The sequence below is a fragment of the Agelaius phoeniceus genome, chromosome 7 (assembly GCF_051311805.1).
Source record: "Agelaius phoeniceus isolate bAgePho1 chromosome 7, bAgePho1.hap1, whole genome shotgun sequence".
Lineage (NCBI taxonomy): Eukaryota > Metazoa > Chordata > Aves > Passeriformes > Icteridae > Agelaius > Agelaius phoeniceus.
In genome coordinates, this window is record NC_135271.1 from 45,437,857 (window position 1) to 45,457,982 (window position 20,126).

General features: G+C 40.8%; 1 protein-coding gene across 2 annotated transcripts; it reads right to left on the reverse strand.

Annotated features, from left to right (window-relative positions):
- Nucleotides 1-15,800: 15,800 nt before the first annotated feature.
- On the reverse strand, nt 15,801-19,562 carry LOC143694536 (basic helix-loop-helix transcription factor scleraxis-like). Of its 2 annotated transcripts, XR_013183105.1 has the most exons (3): nt 19,119-19,562; nt 18,874-18,974; nt 15,801-18,764 (listed from the first exon to the last, which is right to left on the reverse strand). XR_013183105.1 is itself a non-coding variant. In XM_077181741.1 (2 exons), the coding sequence occupies exons 1-2, from the start codon at nt 19,560-19,562 to the stop codon at nt 18,924-18,926; spliced, it is 495 nt and encodes a 164-aa protein (XP_077037856.1). In that variant the 3' UTR covers nt 15,801-18,923. The 2 variants fall into 2 exon arrangements, 1 of the variants encoding a protein (XP_077037856.1); XM_077181741.1 differs by having other exon boundaries at nt 15,801-18,974.
- Between the last annotated feature and the right edge of the window lie 564 nt (nt 19,563-20,126).

Here is a 20,126-nt window from a genome sequence, read left to right on the forward strand (position 1 = left end):
TTACAAAGACCCAGCTGTTTCTGCCTGCGAGTTTGTTTCCCCTGTAAGAATTTTGGCAGTCTGTGTGCTAAGCAGCCACATGCTGCCATCTACTGACAACAGGCCTCTTCAACAGTGTCTCAGAACTCCATAACTTCTTTAAATTCATACACTGCAGGAGAAAACCCAGTCATTGAAATACAAAGTCCAGCAAAACAAAACAAAACAAATTGTTTGGAGAAAAAAAACTACAGTGAAAGCGGGTGAAACAAGTGCTATAAATCACAACTCCTATATATGCAGGATGTAAAAGTTATAGTTCACATGGGAATAAAAATATGGGTGAGAAGAAACAAATTCTTTATGAGTGAGTTTCATGTCTTTCCCAACACACTGAAAACAAGAGAAATATTCTGCATTTCCCTAAAGGAAGATACTTGAGATTGAGATGGTTCTACAATTGTTCAAAGGGGATGGTTGTGAGAATGTGTGCAGTCAACAGGACTTAGTGTGGAAGAGATTCAGTGGGAAAAATGACATTTGTAATCCCCTCTGAACGATTTTAACTTCTCATACTTGGATGAGTAATGTGTCTTCCCACTTTTAACTCTCTCTTGGGAGCAGGTCTGCAAGGAATGAGGGCTTGCAAATATGATATGCATTCAACACATCATCTGGGGAGAACATGAAAGCAGCAAGCACTCTTCAGTGCTTTTAATGAATTGTTCTGAAAACTGGTTTGTAATGCATGACCTGTTTTGGTTTCCCAGGCTGCTGTACAAGATGCTAAGGCAGGGAGTGGGAGGGAAGATGCTGTGTTTCTATGAGAGTTTCCTGCTATTTTTTCCTAAATATTTTGTATGTGAATGAAAAAATACATGCAGCTCTTCCTTCATTTCAATGAAAAATGAACCTATATAAAAATCCTGACAAGTGGATGTTGACCAGAAAGTAAAATCATCCTGTTTATGATCACTCCTGCCATCTGCCACTGGACAGCTGATGTAGTTGCATTTGCAGAAGAGGAATCCCTCTCCAAACTGGTGAATGTGAAACAAGCGTTTTCCTAAAACAGCCTAAAATCTCTGTGTTTAGTTGAAAATTTGTTGCCATGAAGGTCACATTCTGTCCTGTTTCTTGTTTAGGACATATCCATTTTTGGAGCTTCCTGTGCACATGTGAATGTATGTTTTTGAATGAATACATGCAATGATGGCACAGATTCTCCTATAATTTGAAATAGTGAATTTATTTGCTAAAACTTATAATTCTGACCAATGAGGAACGCTGGCAAGCACTTTCATGAGTAACCTTCAGTGTTTTTTTCCTTATCTCAATCAGAATACCATTACAAATACTGACTGTATTTTAGAGAACCATAGATAATATCTGTGGTTGGATAGAGGAGTAAATTCTTTGATGCAGACAAAAGATTAGGAATAAGACTTGTAGGCTGACCTTCCTTTGATGCATGTTGGCTCCCTATTAAATTTTGGTGTTATTTTACCATGCTAATACCTGGATTTTGTGGCACTACTTTACAGCTGGGTGTTGATAGTGTCCAGTATGTAGTCTGAGACCTGGGTGAAAGTTGGAGAATTGGAAATTGGACCTGCAAGTGCTCAAAGTTTGGTTGAGGAATGGCTGAGCAGGAAGAGGAATGGGATCTGCCTCCTTCTGTGTTTTTAAAAGCTGCCAGCAAGGTTTGTAACATTTGTGTAACCAGAATTGTTTAAATTCCTGACACTTCTGGCTGCCTGTAGACTGCCAAATCACAGCAGTGAGCTGGGAAAGGTGTTGGTTATGGAAGGTTCCTCCCTTTTTGGTGGCTTTCTCTTCCACCCTTGTTTGGCTGAAGGAGCACAACAATTCCTGAATGATATCAAACTTTCCCATAGAAACTCAGCACTACTGTGATGGACCAGTTATCCAAGGCTGTGTCCTGATTTGGTTTCAGAGTAGGATGTGTGGACTGGTCAGTAGGCAAAACTGGCTTCCATCTGAGTGGATTTCTATGTATTTGTTTGTATCTGTTTGGGGGTTAAAGAATTTGGCTCAGAGATGTCTTGATGAGGGCAGCCTGCTGCCCTCAGCAGAGATGCCTGCACTGCTGGGACATAAAAAGACCCTTTTGCTTATCCACCCTTTGGCCCCTTGCTTTTCTTCCTGCCAGGATCTGACTGTTGGAGTTCCCTATATATAAAGTTTATCACTTTATTCAGACTTTCAGGGTGAGGGTGAGGACATATGAGTATCTTCCCTACTCTTTTTGGGTGAAGTCCAAAAGTGGATGGCACCTGTTTTCTAGATCTGGATGGGCTGCAATCCAAGTTGATAGTTGATGGAAATGTCAGGAACAGCTGATCTGGAAGCAAGGACTGTCAAAACAGTCATGGCTTACAACCTTAAGCCCATTTTTAGCACCAAACAAATAATGTTCTGTTATACTGAGCAACAGCAAGCCTCATGTTTTCTTTCTGTGATTTTGTCTTGAAATTTCGTTGAGCACTGTATCAAATACTGCTGCTTTCAAATGTCAAATGCATATACTGGTACAGTCATAAAATTAAGCCTTGATCTGAACCTGCCCTACACCTAAACTCAGATGTGATTCAGGCTATTTCTGATGAACAGAAATAGTAGGAGTTGGATTATGAAAAAGATACAAGCTTGTTCTAAATTGACCTCTCACATTCTGAAAGAAGTTGAACCCTATGCCATGATTGTTGTAAGTCTGGCTCTAGAAGTACAGATCAGCCAGGCAGAGAAACTTAGAAGCTTTTACTGCTGTGCCCAGCCCTGAGTAATTTCAATATGACTTTGTTCTGTATTAGAGCCTGTGCTTTCTCATGCTTATTTCCTCAGCTTTTGTATGTGGCATCATGGGAAAGTAAAAAGTATGAGAGATGCCATGGTGGTGAAAATTTTGTAGAAGTGTTGCTATCTTGTCTGGTTTTTATCAGACCCTTTGGATACTGGGCTGGTAACTCTGGTACCAAGGCAAGCTCTTTGTAGTGCTAATCAGGTTTTAAGCTGAGAGTTTGGTTAAATTTATGGGGCAGAGTATTTTATTGATAGAAGAGCTTGCCAGACCTCTTTGGCAATGCTCTCTTTTCACTTAAAGACCTTGGTGTAAATCTTTTTAATGCGTCAGCTACAAAAAAAATCTGAAAGGAACTTTCCCCACTTCTTACCATTGCACTATCATCTGTGTAAATCATCTTGCTTACTCATTCTCTTAGCTACTTTAGATTGTTAGTCTTAATGACAGGACTGCAGTAAAAGTGGGGGGAAAAAAGTATTTTAAACTGTCATTAGTCCATAAAACTTTGATCATTTATAGTAAGTGGGAATTCATCTTGGACTTTTAAGAGAATGGAGAGGTCAATCAGAGCATCCCTACTCAGTTGTGCACCTGTGTAATGAAGTACACGTCAAGGGAAAAATAGAAGATGGAAATGTAATTATTAAATGTTCTAAGACTTGGATACAGCTAATTTTAAATTTATAATATATGATGCAAGAATAAGAACTAAGGGTTTTTCTCCTTGAACTTTCCCTGTACTTGAGAATTGCATATTTAGAATTATTTTAGTGGCCCAAATTTCACAGTAAATAATTTCAGAGTTATGATTGCTATCATTCAGCAGTTCCTGAAATATAAATGCTGTGCTTATTGTAGTAGTGCAAAAGGACTTTTTGTTTTATATTCATTACTTACATTTATGTTTAATATCTGTGACAATGTGTGGGAAGCTCTTGCAGGGTGAATGTGGGTGCAGTGCAGAGAAATCCTACAATAGCATTAACATTTTTCTAGTTAAATCTTTAGAAAAGCTTTTAGTGAGACAGCAAGTCTTTCCTGGACCTTGTGCTATATTGACATGAACTTCAACCACAGCCTCTGTTTGCCAAGCTTTACTGCTATTGATAAACTGCAATGCATGACCAGACCAAAGTTCTAAAAAGAGATTTTTGCTGCAGTTTTTAAGATATATCATTTGACAGGTTAAGAGTTGGTCATTTGAAATGCCAATACTCTATAAATTAATCTCTTTGAACTTTCAGATGAATTTTGGATTACCTGAAGACATTTAAGTACTGCTGAAGTGTGCAGGTCTCTTTCAATTAAAAGATTTTCAGAGTTCAAAGCAGTGCATAAGTATTTAGGAACTTGTCTCTTAAAACTGAGAGGAGTGTATTGTGATTATTAATGAATTTAAGTTGTTTTATGTGCTGAAGTATTGGGCTAGAAGTATGTGTGTATTCTGGTTGATTTGTTGGTTTCTTTTCTTTTTAATGCATGTATTTTACAGCAAACCTGTAGATTCCTTCCTGGCATTCTCTCAAGCATTGCTCCAGTTCACTCAGTGACTTTATCCCACTCTTTCCAAAATCCATTTAGACTGTTTTCATTGTGCTTAGTTTCAGCACAAAGAGATGGTATAATCAGATGAAAATCTGATTATCCCTTTTAAATGAGGAGAATCTATAAAATACACTATTATACCTGCTGCAAAAGGTTGTTTTTGGGATGCTGCTGGACTTTGTGTACCCAGTATATTTAGAAACAGTGCAGCATGAGACTCTGGTATTCTGAACTTTCATTTTCCTGTTCCTCTTACATAAAAATCAACAAGGTTTAACAGGAGGAACCCTCCATGCAGAACAAACCAGCACATGGATGATCTTCCTTAAACACTCACACAACTTTTGGGCAAATGCAGGCATTGTTTTGAGCAGAACAGTACATGGTGTGCACTGTGCTGAAGAGCTTTGCTGTGTTCCTCTTTCCCTGATCATTTATAGGAAGTCAGGTTGCACAAAAGAAGAGGTAAGCACTGGGTAAATATCCTTATTGAATCTCAGCCTGGATTAGGAATAATTGTTTTGAAGTATTAGAACTCAGTTTACAATATATGCATTTCAGAGGTCTTGTTCCTAGTTTGCTTTATTTAGCATCTTCACAAATAGTTTTTTATTATTGATTTTGTTGTTATGTTTTCCTACAAGGTTTACAGATGTACTGGAGGTGTTCTTTGTACAATTTCATTTTCTTTTATTGTCTCCCCTAGGACATCATTATCCTTTGAATAAGCACAGAAAACTGTGTTCTCTTTCTCCTCTTTGGATTTATTCCATACTCTTTATTTCTATTTGAATGACAAGATTGGTCAGGGAATTCAGAATCAAGACTTTGTTTTCACATTCTCTTCTTTGCTCAACTGTATTGCAACAAATATTATCCTCAAGATATTATAAAATGAGACAGGAATGCATCCTGACAAACCAGTAAGGCCACATGTGAGTGGCTGGAATGCATCAGATCACAAAATGGTGTGAAAATGTTCCTCAGCTTGAAAGAGATGGTTTGGAAAGGTTGCAGTCAGAATTGCTTTGTGAGGAGGAAGGATGTCAGAATTAGGGTAAGATATCCAGAAAGTAGGAGAAAACTCTTTTGAGGTGTATTCTTCTTTTGGATCCCTTATCCTTTTCTGTCCAGTCTATCTTTCTGTGTAGTCTGAATCCTACTTTGCATTTATTAAGAAAACTCTTTTAAAATGAAATTATATCCAGTGGTGCAAGCAATTTCACTTCAGTCATGGGAAAGAGAACAGAAGAAAGTCTCCTTTCAGCTTGTTTATCCCAAAGGGATGTATGTTTTCTGCCATGGTTTCAGGAAAAATAGATACTTGAATGGCACATTTACTACTGACCCTAAGATTTCAATGAGTTAAAAAAGAAAGAAAGAAAATTAAAATAGAAAAACCTTGAAATTAAAAAGCTGAGCAAGAAGAACTTTTCATCCTCATTTTATTTGTTCTCTAAACTTTGACAGCTAGAAAGAGAAAAAAAATTCCATATTTCACCAAAAACAAACAAACAAACAAAAAAAAACGAACCCAAAAAACAAAAGGAAGCTGAAAGGCATCCTCTTAGTGCAGGATGTCAGGGATGAGCCTTAATTGCAAGGATGCAAACAAAAAATTGCAGAGGTGCTTGAAATTGGTACACCACATAAAAGGGGAGTCAGACTGTGCCATTGCAAAAAGTCTTTTCTTTAGTTTTAATTGTTTGTTAATATAAACAGTATAAATCTGTTTACTCAGATTTAATTGTATGCTGCTAGTCCTGGTTTAAGCCATGAACTCTCACTCTACTGGAAGCATTCGAGAAAGGTTTAAGTGAGAAGCACGTTTAGCAAAACTCTTGTTGTTGCTCTGCTTTGGTATTGTGTCAAACCCCTAATGTTTACTGCCTTATTATGCATTTGTGTTTGAATGAGCAGCTTAGTGAGGCTCCATCTGCTCCCTCCTGGTGGAGCCCAGGAGGATGTGAAGGATTGGGTTTCAGTGTTTGAAGAGTAGTAGATGACTCCAGTACTGTGGCCAACACTGCCTTCCCTCAGCCCATGGCTCTGCAGATTAACTGGCATTAGTGCAGGCATTCACAGCTGCACATGGAATATTACAGAAAACACCAGGGCTCAGGCTTCCACTTGCATATGCTCATTTGCCTACAAATATGGCTAGAGCCTTGTTCTGGTTTCCTTTTTTCTTATTTTTTATTTTTTTTTTTCCCCTTTGTATTTTCTCTCTTGAGAAAATGTACAAGTAAAAGCTCTTCTGGTCACTGTGCAGGACCATCCTTTTTATCTCCATTTACCTGCATTATATCTGCATTAAATCAAAGCTTTCAGGGTGTGTTCTAAAGACTCACAAACTACTGAGGTCATACTCATGAATTTGTAGTTCCCAAGTGACTCCATTCAACCTTTTAAAACACACACAAGTGTGTTTTCTCTTTTCGAGCCTGAATTAGGTTTGTCAGAGAAATCATGCTATCAGACTTTATTAATGGTGACTTTGAACATGTTGGAATTGAGAACATCAAGCTTTACTTTCCCTTTGGGTTCAGTAATATCTATTCCTCAGTCTCATTGCAGTTCAATGTCTTTACTCAGACCTTGAGTATGGTCATCTTGGTGAGTATTCAGAGATTAACTTGGGTGTCAATCTAGAACTATAAATTGATGCTTATTTCCTTGTTCTTTTACATATTACTGAAGAATATTTCTAAATTTTGCTGCAGGCTCTCATTCTGTGTAATTTTTTATAGTTTTCACCATTTTCTCTTGGATCATATTTGATCCTGAGAAGGAAGCAGACTTCTTTGCTGAAAGAAAGGTCTTTTTTTGTTTTTATTCCCCATAGCCTCTGCATATTTATAACACCATTCTGGGGTGGGTTTAGCTCAGTGTGAGACTCTTTTCCACCAGTTTCCACCAGCTTTTAATCTTTACTTGAAACAGAAGTGCCAAGTATATTTTGAATTTAAACCCCTTCTAAAGCTAAAAGATGGTTTTGGCCCACTAATAGGTAGTAGTTTCAAAAGGTTAAGCTGCCTGGAAAATGTGACATGATGTACTTATAAAATTAGGGCTGAATCCAGCCTGTATAAATTCAGGTTTTTGATTTTAAATGTACCACATCATGCAATTTTAAATCATTCTTCTATGCTGGCATCCAGAGCTGGCATAGATGACAGGCAGCTGCTGAGTCCAGCTCTTGTTTGTAGTCCTGCAACCTTTACAGAAATGTCATGGCTGGGCACAGTGTTTGCTGCATTTGAAAGAACTCTTCTTCTTCTGAAAGGAGGCATGGAGAACATCTCAAAATTAAATGGATTTTCCCACTTTGAGCCTAATCTTGACATAACTGGTGCTGTGCTACCAGCCTGAGTCCTCAGGTAGTGTGAAACATCAGCTGGGTGCTGTGACCTGCATTGCACAAGCCCTGTGATGTTGGGGTGTCCTGGTTGCTACCAAACCTCTGATCCTGCATGTGCTGGAGGATTTCCTTCTGGCAGGTAATTCAGTTCTTCCTCACTGAGGAGGGACACAGCCCCTCCTCCCTCTGTGCTTCTGAAGGAGAGGCCACCAGCAGGGAATTGGGCTTGCTCCTAAGGCACTGTGAGTATGTGAGCGGTGGCTTTGAGGGAGAAACAGGAATTCCACCAACAGCTACCCCATTTCATCCTTTGGCTGGCTTGGCTTTGTCTGATAGCACAAGGAGAGGCAGCAAAGTGTAGTTCTGCAGCACGCTGGGACACAATCCAATTCTGGATGGGTTCTGTGTACTGCTGCAGGGAGCTGTCAAATTGTTGTGCCATTGCTGGTTGTACTATTTTGCTCGAGGATGTGTTCAGATTCTGTCTAAACAATAATTAAATTTCATTTGCAGGCAATGGCTGAATGTGTGGAGAGAGAGATAAAATAATCAAGGACACGATTATTCACAAAATCAATAGGAATTCTAATAGTCTTATAAAGTACCACTTCATTTCTTTCATAAAGCTGCTGGATTGTTCATATTTCATATTTTTCTCCTGTACAGGTCAATTAAATTTTAGGTAATTAAATACACTTTTTCACTCTTACTTGCCTTCAAAGGCTACTGTACATCACCAATTTATATAAACTACTCTTGCACAGGCTATTTTTAACTTTCCACACTTGAACACAGTGCCTGGCTGTTGACCTTTGCAGGGTCACACCTGTGCATATTACTGAGTAATAGCCAATTTGTTACTCTGATCTCTGTTCTACATGTTTGTTTAAACCTACAAGCTAATCTGAGTTAAGTTTATTTGAAGATACAGAATTGTTTTTGTTGGAAGATCAGGGAGGTTTGCGTTAACAAATCAGAATTTTTTGCTGGAACTCACAATTGCTGTGCCTCACAATTTAAATAGGAAATATCACTATTCTATTACTTTGTGACTTTTTTAATATTAAAATTTATTTCAGAATTGCAGCACCTCCTTATATATGAAAATCTAAAACAGTGAAGCTCTTAATTGAAAAATATTAAACTATGATAATTTCAGAGCAATATAACAGATTAAAATTTATCTTTATGCATGCACTAATGTATACAATGACTCCTAATTATTAGATACCTGCTGGTATTGTCTTCATTCACTGAAAGTGAATGTCTAAATGGATTATATAATATATAAATATTTTCAGATCATCTATTCAACTATGAATCCATCTCTTTCCACAGGTCTACTTGCCAGATAGAAACAGGCCCCAAAATAAAAGCATATAATTCAATTTCTGCATTTTAATATACATCCAATTATAAAATGCAGAATGATACAAAGATTAGCATACAGAAATATATTTTTTTCATGACCTATTAAGTTATTATGAGTTACTTAATGAAATGGTGGGATATGAGGATGGGCAGAACACATAGTCCTACTAAGGCAATAGACTGCAACACTGCTGTTACTGTCAGTCATGGGTTTAAAATACTCCTCATCACAAGCCTTTCTGTCAGCAACCTTGAATTAAATTCCACAAAGCTCCTAATTAACACAGAAATGTACAGTAGCCTCCTGGAACTGGAGATTTGTTACTGTATGAAGGACCTGGTAAATCTTGCATTGATTTCATTTAGAGATGAACTCCTAAAGTAAGAGCTGCAAGTTAGTGTGTGTATTATTGTTACTCATATTATGCTGCCTGAATTCAAATTATTTATTTTGGCAGTGTCAAAGCAAAACAAACAACAAGCCCTCACAAAACCAGATGATTTCTTTTTGCTAGATTACCAACAACTATCCAAGAGCCATCTGCAGAGGACTCAGGCACCTCAGAATATTGAATGCTTCAATTTCCTCTCTGTTACTACATCACAGTGCTCAAGGCCACTTCAGTGCCTATTTGTCATGCTTGTGAGCACCTGAAATCTGATTTTTCTTACTCACCATGCAGCCTCTGCTAACACCAATATAGAAAGATCCATAATGGGATTGGAAAGTTTAGTGAACACGACACTTAATCAGTGCCATGAAATTTGTTTTAGCTATACTTTCATATACAATCAGAACAAGAGGTACTATTTTAATTTTCCAAGGTGACACAGAGTTATTAGAAACCTATCCTTACATATTGAGGCAAAGTGGGCTGTAGGTTTCATTTCTGCCTAAAGTGGGAGTATAATGGAGTACCAATCCTGAAAAAAGATTGTGACTGGGACATTATCTGCAGTAATATTCCAATTCTGCTCGGTAGTTGACTTGACAGGGGTTCACAAGGAAGCTCAAACCATGTACCATATGCCATCAGGTAGCCTAACAGAAGGAGTTTTTATTATTTTCCTTGGTCAGCACTGTGATTTCCCTTTTTCTTCCAGGCTTCTGAGCTCTCGCTTTCCCTCCCAGGCCTGTGTGTGGCTCAGCTGCTCTGCTGACATTTGGTTGTGGAACAGCAGTTGTGCAATGGGGACTTGCTCAGTGGAAATTGCAGAATGTGCTGTTTTCAGCTAAGTTACTGAAATGTGCATTTCAATTCTATGTCTTGGGAGTGGAAAAAGGAGCAAACACACAGAGCAGAGCATCTTTCCCAGCTCCTCCTCCCTCTGCATGCCTGGTCTTGTTCAGCAGGGATGGAGCATGGATGGTTCACACATACTCTGTGTCTTTGTGGAAGTGAGGTGGTAGTGAATACTCTGTTCATCACTTCTCAGCTGATGTCCACCCCTTCAAATTATGCTGCATTATTTTGATAATTTTCTCAATTTGGAATACACAAAGATGGTCCCTCTGTTCCTGCTCCTTTCCACACTGGTCAGTTCAGGTAATGGTTGATCTGGAAGCACATGCACGGAATGGGGTTTGTGCATATGTAGATGTTGATCTTTGTACTCATTGTGATTTTTATTCAGCATCTGAATCCTAGCAAATTTTTCCCCATAAAGCCTTAGTTTCATTTTCAAGGACTCAAATCTTGCTGAAAATCAGATGAGTTTGGATATTGAGAGGTATGTTCCAGCAATTCCCAACTGTACAGTTTCAGAAGCTTTTGACTTTGCCTGTGGCAGAGTGAGGGACTAGCAGAGCTGGCAAAAGGAACCAGAGCCTTGCCCACCAGAACCAACTGTCTAATGCATTCTTTGAAACTGCTGCTGATATATTTGGAGCTGTTTTCTCAGTCCAGGAGCAGTGGTGCCTACAAGATTTGATCTGTTTCTGCTGAAACTTTCAGCAGATGGAGGTGGTGAGCAACAAATTCTGAATCACTGGTTCAGCAATTGTCTTTTAACAGCTTTGATTTTCTGCATTGCTTTGACTCTTAATCTTTTTTTTTTTTATTTTTTTTTTTTTTTAATTTTTGGCATCTGTTAAACTCCTTGTGAAAGAGAAGCAGATCTGGAGGGTAATGGAGTGAAATTATTAGCCTTTTAGAATCAGATGATAATTAAGCTAACATGAGAAGATCACTAACTATAAATAATGCCAGTGAAAATAAATCCACTAATTCTTATTTACATTACAGAGACCTTTGGACCTCTTTGTACTCTTTGAGGCCATAAGATCTCTAAAGTCCATAATAGAAATGAGAATAGGCCTTTTAAATAGTTTTAATTAAGCAGTTTAACCATCTTAATTAAAAAATTTCAAGAGCAGCGGTGTTTTCCTACCAGTAGTGATATTTCAAATAGTTTTCCCTGTGTATTTCCCATCCTGGGGAAAGCTGGTCCACTTGAGGAGAGGCAAACACACCAAGAAGGCAGAGAGAAACAATTCCTACAGAGAAGATCTGCTCATTTGCAGCACATTGGTGACAGCTGCCAAAGGATTGTCTGGTGGGATGGAGGACACGGCAACGCTGCGGCATTTGCTGGAATGCAGAGGCTCCCCAGAACGTACATTCAGTTTCTGCTCCATCTCATTGCAGAGGCTAAAATAAGCACTACCATTGTTTTATCTAGCAGAAAAGTGGTCTTTGCTTTTCCTCCTGCTTCTGGCTGGCTTCAGCTCTGTCCTGTGCAGCCCAGGAATGTTGTGGGTTGCGGCTGTTGGCCGTTCCTCTTTGGGTCTCTCTTGTTGGCCGCTGCCCATGCTCCAGAGGGCCTGACCTATGCTTGGCTGCTCCAGGGTTGGTGTTTCACACTGCTGTAGATACTGAGCGTTCCAGAAACTGCCTCTTACATCAGCCAGAAACTCTCACTTATGCTGTTATCTTTGACAGCACCTGTTATTAAAGCCCGTCTTTTCCACTCAGGTTTTCTTTGAGCAGTGTGGCAAATAAAAATAATCGGTTGCAGTGGTAACAAAACAACACACAGTAGGACCTTGCTCCCTGCAGCCTGGAGCCTATTTCCCATGGATATATCTTGAATCACTTTGTTATACCTCTTACCACGATGCTAAAACTTCTATTGTGCATTTCTGATAGTCTAATTGTTGTATATGCATGTGTTTAGCATATTCTCAGGCTTCAATCACCAGCAGCACCACAGGTACTTTAAATGTTACCCTTGAAAAGTTCATTGTCTCATAACTTCCTTTTATATTGCTGCTGGTGTCTTTGGGAGACATTTATTTGTTAATAAGATACAGATATCCTCTCTCACTGTTACCTGGTTTGGCATTCACAATCCTCTCAGGTCCCTCTCCATCACTTCATTTGCACAGACACAGTAGTTAAGACTATGTACTTCTCTACTTGTAATATTCTTCTAAGTTACAACTTTTAACAGATTTTCCACCCAGCCAGATGCTTCAGACAAATTTCAGGGACATTCTAATAATAATAGAAATTATTGCCAAAAGGGGTCTTGGTGAAGTTTGCATCCAGTGTGGGGTTTGCTTTTCACATAAAGGCTTGTTATGTCTGTGATATGCAACACCTCAAAAATAATTTTCTGCTTGTCATTTGCTATCATATGTTTGTGTGGTGCATTATTCCTGCCAGCTGTGGCACTACCAACATTTCTGCATGAAAATGCATCTTTTTAAGAACATTTCTTGTTTAATTTTTCTATGAGTTAATCCCTGATTTTAATCAGCCCTCCAAAGTTGTCACCTGTTAAATTTAACCATCATCCAAACAAATAGTTAAAAACTCTTTACTAATTCAGACCTGAGAGGTCCTTCTGATAGAAACAGACCCCTGCCTCTCATTGTTTCTGGTTTTGGAAATTCCCTTTATAGGCCTGTTGATTTCCTGTTTCTCCAGGAATCCCTTTGATATGCATACCTGGATGCCCCTCATCTTGTCTGGCACAATAGATCCTGCCACTGACCAATAGTGTGGGTTTTTCCTGTGAAATCCTTGCACTTTTCTTTTTATTCTATTCTACAAACTTTCTTTCCAGAGCTCATCATTTCATAAAATCACAGGAAAAATTAGATTGAAAAGTACTTTTTGAGTTATTCCATACATCTTCCATTTTCAAAGCAAGGCTGACTTCAAAGTTAGACCCAACTGGGCCCTCACTCTGTCAAGTTCTGAGGCTCTCCAAGGAAGAGGCTTCCACATCCTCCCTGGATGAGCTGCTCCTGTCCTTGACCATGCTTGGGGTGAGAAGCTTTCTTCCTTAAGTAAAAGAAAATAAAGATAAAATTATTGCAACTTGTGATTTTTTCTGCTTGTGCTTTCATTGTGTGTCCCTTGGGGAAGTCTGGCTCTACCATCCCGTGTAGCTGTTGTGACACTGCTGTTGGATTTCCACCTTCTTGGTTTTCTTGCCTCTGTTTTAACCACCCCTCTTCCCACAGCCTGTCCTGGGTGTCCTGTGTTCCAACCCTCTCACTGTCCCAGTGGCTCTCTGCAGTGATTATTGTTGCTGAAGTCATCTTTGTTTCTAATACAAAGGATTAATTTGAGACTATAGAGTGAAATGATCCTCCTGCCCTTTATTTTTTACTGTTTGGTAAAGGTGTTATCCTCCTCTCGTCCTGCATCTTTTCACCTGATACAGAGTTGGTATTTTAGATTAAAATGAGCTCTGAGAGTTTGTGTTTTCTCTACTTATCTGTTTGGAGACTTCATTTTGCTGCTTTTCATACCAAAGATGTTATTTCCCTAGGAAAAGTGAGCTTCACGGAACCCTTTCAGGATAGAGCACAGCTGTCTGATCTTATCTGGGCCTGACAGATGCCTACCCTTCCCACCAAGCTCCACTGTCTTATTGAAAGAATTACCTGTTTCTGCAATCTTTGCATTTAAAAATGATCTGCATACATATGCTTGGAAAGTAGGGCTTATTTTAATAATGTGAAGGAAACACAATAAGATGTTGGAGAGAGATGCCATAACAAGTGGAATTACTTTTATCACTTCCTTGTTCCATCACCCATTTCAGTGTAATTGTCTTATTTGTATTGGCTTCTCCTTGGGAAGAACACATAGCAATTTCCAAATGTTTAATTAAAACCTCACAACACTTCTGTGATGTGAATGCTGTAAATGAAAGAGAGTAGATAAGGCCTTTCTAAAGCAACTTTTGTCTTAAGTAGTTTGTTACATTTTACCTTTCACCAAAACAGGGATCACTTTCTTTGGTGCACCATAGTTTACTTGTATCAAGATGTCAAATCCTTGCAAATAGTGACATTTCTTGGCACCACAAGGAATACTCTCCATGGTACTGGAGGGCTACTGGTTACTCTTCCTTATTCATCCATGCCTTCTCTTTCCCCTTCCTCTTCTGAGGAAGCCTGTGCTCCTTGCTGTACAACATCAAAAGTGGGATGAATCTTCAAGTTTCTAAAACTTCATATTATGTTGTAACAGCTAAAGGATTTCACTTGAAATAACAACCTGGGCTGCCTGGATATGAATGTATATTCAAATTTTGAGAAGGTTTTTAAAGAAATACTTCCACAGCAGCCAGTTTAGTTCTTCTCACTATTAAGAAATGTCACTTTTCCACCTAAGCTTTCATGAAACTCTACAGTATTTTTTATCCCAGTAATAATTTTCTTTTCTTCCCCCACACTCCTCACATTGATTTGTTAGAACTGTTTTTCTTCAACTTTCAAAGGTTTCCTGGTGTAGGAGATCTCCCAGATCTCTTGCCTTTGTAGCACGCTGTCTATTTTAGCTAATTTTATATAAATTCATTCTCTCACCTTGTATTACCCAGTAGCTCTTACTACTAATCAAGACATCATTCTCTTTTTTGAAGGTGTTGTTTAGGCAGTCAGTTTAGGTTAGATATAAATTTTGGTGATAGTCTCTCAATGAAGTGTCAGCAGTCTCACAGTGCAGCAGGCCAAAGCACAGAAACGCAGCAGGGGCTGCTCCCACTCTGGGCTCTTTTGCTTGTCTGCCCTGATGATCTTCCACTGATGAATCAACCTTTTCCTTTCTTCTCCCTCCCTTTCCCTCCCTCCATCTCCTCCTGTGCTCGGCACTTTGGATATTGCACAGGCCCTGAGCAGAGGAGCTCACTTTTCATTTTCCCAAGTTTTCCACCCACTTCCCTTCTCTCCTGCCAATGCACACACATGGTGCATTCATACACATGTCAGTATGCCGCTGAAATCTTGGAGAGATAGATTTGACAAAGGTAAAGAAAACCATTAAATACTTGTATCTTGAGATGGCTATAGAAGAGAACTTCCATCCTAATGTTTGCAGTTTGTTGTTTAAATTAGTAGCAAAAATACTGTTTATTTTAGCAAATATAATCACATTTTGCAAACAAATACAGATTTTTGTAAAGAAGCAGATTTTCCATGAAAGGGAACTTCTGTTTTGTAGAACAGAAGTGAAAATAGAAACTAACATATGAAACTACTTTGACTTACATTATGATTAATTCATAAATAACCACGAACTGTGTTCAAATGCTTCTTTAAACTTAACCAGTAAAATCAAACAACATGATTTATTCACTTTGCTAGGTGCTGTTTTTATACAGTGATGTATAAAAGCAGGCTAAGTTAAATGATTTATACAAAGTACCATGCTTGGATTATTTTAACAATAATTTAATAGGATCTGAGACCAAATGGTGTATATCTCACTGTTTCTGCTTTATTCATGCATCATGTAAATTGAATAGCCAAGTGTTTACAGAAAAACAAAGCTGGGATTGGCATCAGGCATGCCTCTGTTCATACACAGAGAACAGAATGCACTCACAAATAAGTCAAACCCCCAAGATCTGCAGAACTCTAGAGGTGGTTTGGCACCTCTGGAACAACTCACATTATTGCAATGCCTCACCACCAAGTAAGGTACTTGCTCTCACCTTCAAGATTTTGACTTGTATATTTGTGCATGCCATGACTAACCCTGCTCCATGATTAAAAAAGTAGGACCGATAAGACACACAAGCTCATACAGTAAAAACTCAGTAAAACATTGAATGATGATGAGCTCTTTTTATGTGCAATCTGAGCTCTCAATTCATCTGTGTCTCCAGAAATTAAATTCTTTTTCCCTTGATTTATAGAAAACCCATTACAGAGTAACAGCTCGATTTTAATTTTTTTTTTGCTCCTGAGGTTAAAAAAGTTTTGCATTACAAATAAATTTTGGCAAAGTGAAGGATTTGTCCCCAATTTTCCTCATTTAAATACACACAGTTACACATACACAAACATTCCTCAGAGAAATCATGGTTATAATTGCTTTGCATAGACATTATCTGTCTATACCATAAATATTTGGGCCACAGTGCTCTGGGGTCTAATTTCTGCCACGATCAATCAGTGTTGCTGAAACTCCTGTATTATTTAGTAATTGAAACCCTGAGAAAGTCTTTGAGCCCAGTTGAATTCAACAGTTTATCCTGAGTAAAGAGAGAGGAATTCTGTGTTACACTGAGCTTCATTAAACAGGAGAGAAGGCCAAGTTCTTAGGGGCTGCTCTTGCTTTTGTCATTGAAAAGCATTTTGTATAAACCCTTTACAAAACCAGGGAGATAAAATCCCTTTTAAAGGGAAAACACCAAATTCCTGTAGGATTGTAGAAATTATTCAGGAGAGTTTCGAGTTATGAAATTTCAGCTCTTACTTTGGTACAGAAGTGGACTTCATATTTTGTACTCATTTCCTTTAATAACTAAGTATAAAGATATCTCATTAAATCCAAATATACTTCATTTGCCAAGGCTACAGTAAAACCTCTTAAAACTGCAATAAAATCACAGCATTTTGAAAACCTGAAATAAATAATTTTATTTTCTTTCTTACAAATTCCGAAATTCAGAGCATACTCAATGAAAAATTTTCCTAAAATTGTTTGAAACTGAATTATGTTTTGTCATTTTAGGTATAGTATGAAATGATACAGCTAAATGAATAAATTAGTGTTAATTGTCTATAAAGAGGTCAGATACTTTGGTTTAATGTGTTCACAAGAATGTAGGGCCTAACTATAAGATCAGCTTTAATTGTAGAGCAAATAACTTTTTAAAAGACAACTTTTTTCAAATTGATTAAAAAAACCCAGGAATATATGTTTGTAGAACTCTACACCCACACACAGAGGCCAACACCACACAAAAATTAAGAAAAACCATTTTATACAAAGCTGTAAAGAGCTTCGCAAATCAGTGCCAAAGCAAACACAGACCATGATCTGGCAGCAATTGAAAGTTCCTCATTAAAAAAAGATTAATGATAGAAACCTTCTAAAAGCAAAAATCTCCTCTCAATCCAGGAAAATACAGCCCATGGCTTTTAATAACCAAAGAGACTGATGTGATGTGGAATTGCTGGGGCTTTGCTTGGTATTTTTCTTTGTTAGAATTCAAAGGAAGAGCTTATTGCATTTCTGTAGGTACAGCAGATTTTTCCTCATTGTGCTACAGAAAAAGTGGCCACTGTGTATTGGGCAGGGGAGAAGGGAAACTTAAAAGGTGAAGTTGTATAGGAGTCCACCACGACCTTTCTCTTGCCAAGTTCTTTGTAACAGCTGCTAGAATTTGCTTTGCACTTATGTAGGGCAAGAAGAGACAACTCTGTACAGAAAAGAAAGTGAACACCACAGTGCTGCTTCTTAGCCCTCACGTTTGGCCAGAGCAGCAAGGCTGGCCAGGAGCACACATGGCAGCAGGGGAGGAAAAAGGAGACAAGTTCTGCTTGCAGCACTTCTTGGAGTGGTACAGTCACCAGGCTCTCAAAGAGTGCAGAGTGCCTCCCAAAGTAACAAGTTAAAGCCTAATTAATTATATTATGAATAGCTATAAAAAACATTGCAAAATTAACCTCCGTGTTTCTTAGAATCCAGCATTGCTGAGGTTTAAGATTTTAGCCTGCTGCTTCGCTAATGTCCAAATCTGAAAACAGAATATGCTTATTTGCCTTTTGGAGTTACTTCTGAAAAAAAATATACAAGTTAGTAAACGGAGGGGAGATAAACAACCTCAGTGACTTACAGGGCACAATTATGGAAAGACCTGGGTGATGGGTAAAAGCCCTTGGGAAACCCTCCTTGCCAGGCAGATTTAGGAGTATCCCGTGCTATTTAAAGGACTGGCAGGACTCACAGTGTTAGTAAGAAAGGAGCATCGCTTACACTGCACTTCTCCCCTTTCCTCTCCTGTGCTGGCTACATCCCGTGCCTCTGTGCTCTGTGCCTGTGCACAGCCAACGGTGCTGCTTCCTTTCACTGGAAGTTTTTCCAACTTTCTGTGAACACCTCAAAATAATCTCCCAGCATCGTTGAGACCTCTCAAGCATGTCAGCTGTCGGCATCAGCCCGTGTCCCCAAGATCTGGCGTGCAGCTGCAGGGGTGGGCGGCAGCGCTGCGTGCAGCCCGGGCTGGGCTGGAGGCGTAGGGCACGGCGTGTTCATGGCAGCTTCCCCTGACAGGGGACACTGTGTGTTTGGAAGTTCAAGTTTCATCATGCGACACAGGTTTGGGAGGCATCAGGATCAGGGCTTGGCTGCTGAGGTTTAACATTTCTCGCGCTAAAATAGCTGCAGCGCCAGGTGCAACCGAGGCAGTGAATTTCACTTGCAAAACACCCTGAAAAAAACCCTCACAATATGAAACAAAGTGCATAGGCTTAAAAAGTAACTCTTTTAGGACTGTGCTATCTAAATGTAAACATGCAGCACGAGTGAGGCGATGTTACCCAGAGCAGTGGTACAGTCAGAGCAGGAGTGGTGCGAGACCTCAGCCTGTTCAGAGTCCGGTTACGGCTGGAGCAGGTGATGGTTTCTCTCTTTCTCGGTGCTGTTCGACGGATAAAAACACAGGTTAGGAGGCACCAAGGACAGCACTGACCCCTTTGGCCGGTTCAATCCCATACCCGCGGGGGACACCAACAACCTCCCCAGCAGAGAGCTCCCAGAGAGGCGCTGGGAAGCCGGCCCTTACCCGCTGCCGCTGGTCGCTGAGGCAGAAGGTGCAGATGGAGCGAGGCGCGGAGGCACCTGGCGGCGAGCAGGGCTGCGGGGGCTGAGCGGGCTGCGGACAGGGCTGCGGGCAGGGCTGTGGACAAGGCTGCGGGCACGGCTGCGGGCAGGGCTGCTCGGCATCCACCGCCTCGTCCTGCCGGCGCTGCTGCAGCAGCAGCACGTTGGCCAGGTGCGAGATGTAGCTGGCCGCCAGGCGCAGCGTCTCCACCTTGGAGAGGCGGCGGTCGGCCGGGCGGGTGGGGATGAGCCGGCGGAGGGCGCCGAAGGCCGTGTTGACGCTGTGCGTGCGGTCCCGCTCCCGCGCGTTGGCCGCCGCCCGCCGCCCGCCGCCGCCCCGCGCCCGCCGCCGCCGCCCCGCGCCCCGCGCCGGCCCCGCGCCCGCCGCGCCCCCGCCGCCCCGCATGGCGCCCGCCGCCGCCGCCGCCCCGCCGCTCCATCACTTTTATGCGCGGCAGGTGCCGCTTCGCCCCTGCTCGCCCCGTGTCCCGCCGGCCGCGCTTGGCGGCTGCTCTCGGCCGGGGGCCGCCGCCGCCGCACCTGTTGCGGTGCCGGGCTCGGCAGCGGCTCCGCGGAAACCCCCGCTCCTCCTCCTCCTCCTCCTCCTCCTCCTCCTCCCGCTGCCGGGGGGGCTCGTCTGTGGCTCCCGCGGGAACAGCGCTCCCGCATCCAGCGGTGTGACCGGTCCTTGGATCCCCGTGGGGCGCACAAACCTCTGCGGGTTTCACCCGTTCTGCGCCCCCGTGTTCCGTGTCTGTTCCAGCATGTGTGTGGGTATGTATGCACAGGGTCATTCAGGCTGGAAAAGACCTCAGAGGTCATCGAGTCCAACCTTTGACTGGCTGACAAGGTGATGACCCACAGCACTGAATGTCATGTCCAGCTGTTTCTTGAACACCTCCAGGCATGGTGGCACCACCACCCCACTGGGCAGCCCCTTCCAGTTCTTGACAGCTCTTCATGTGATGAA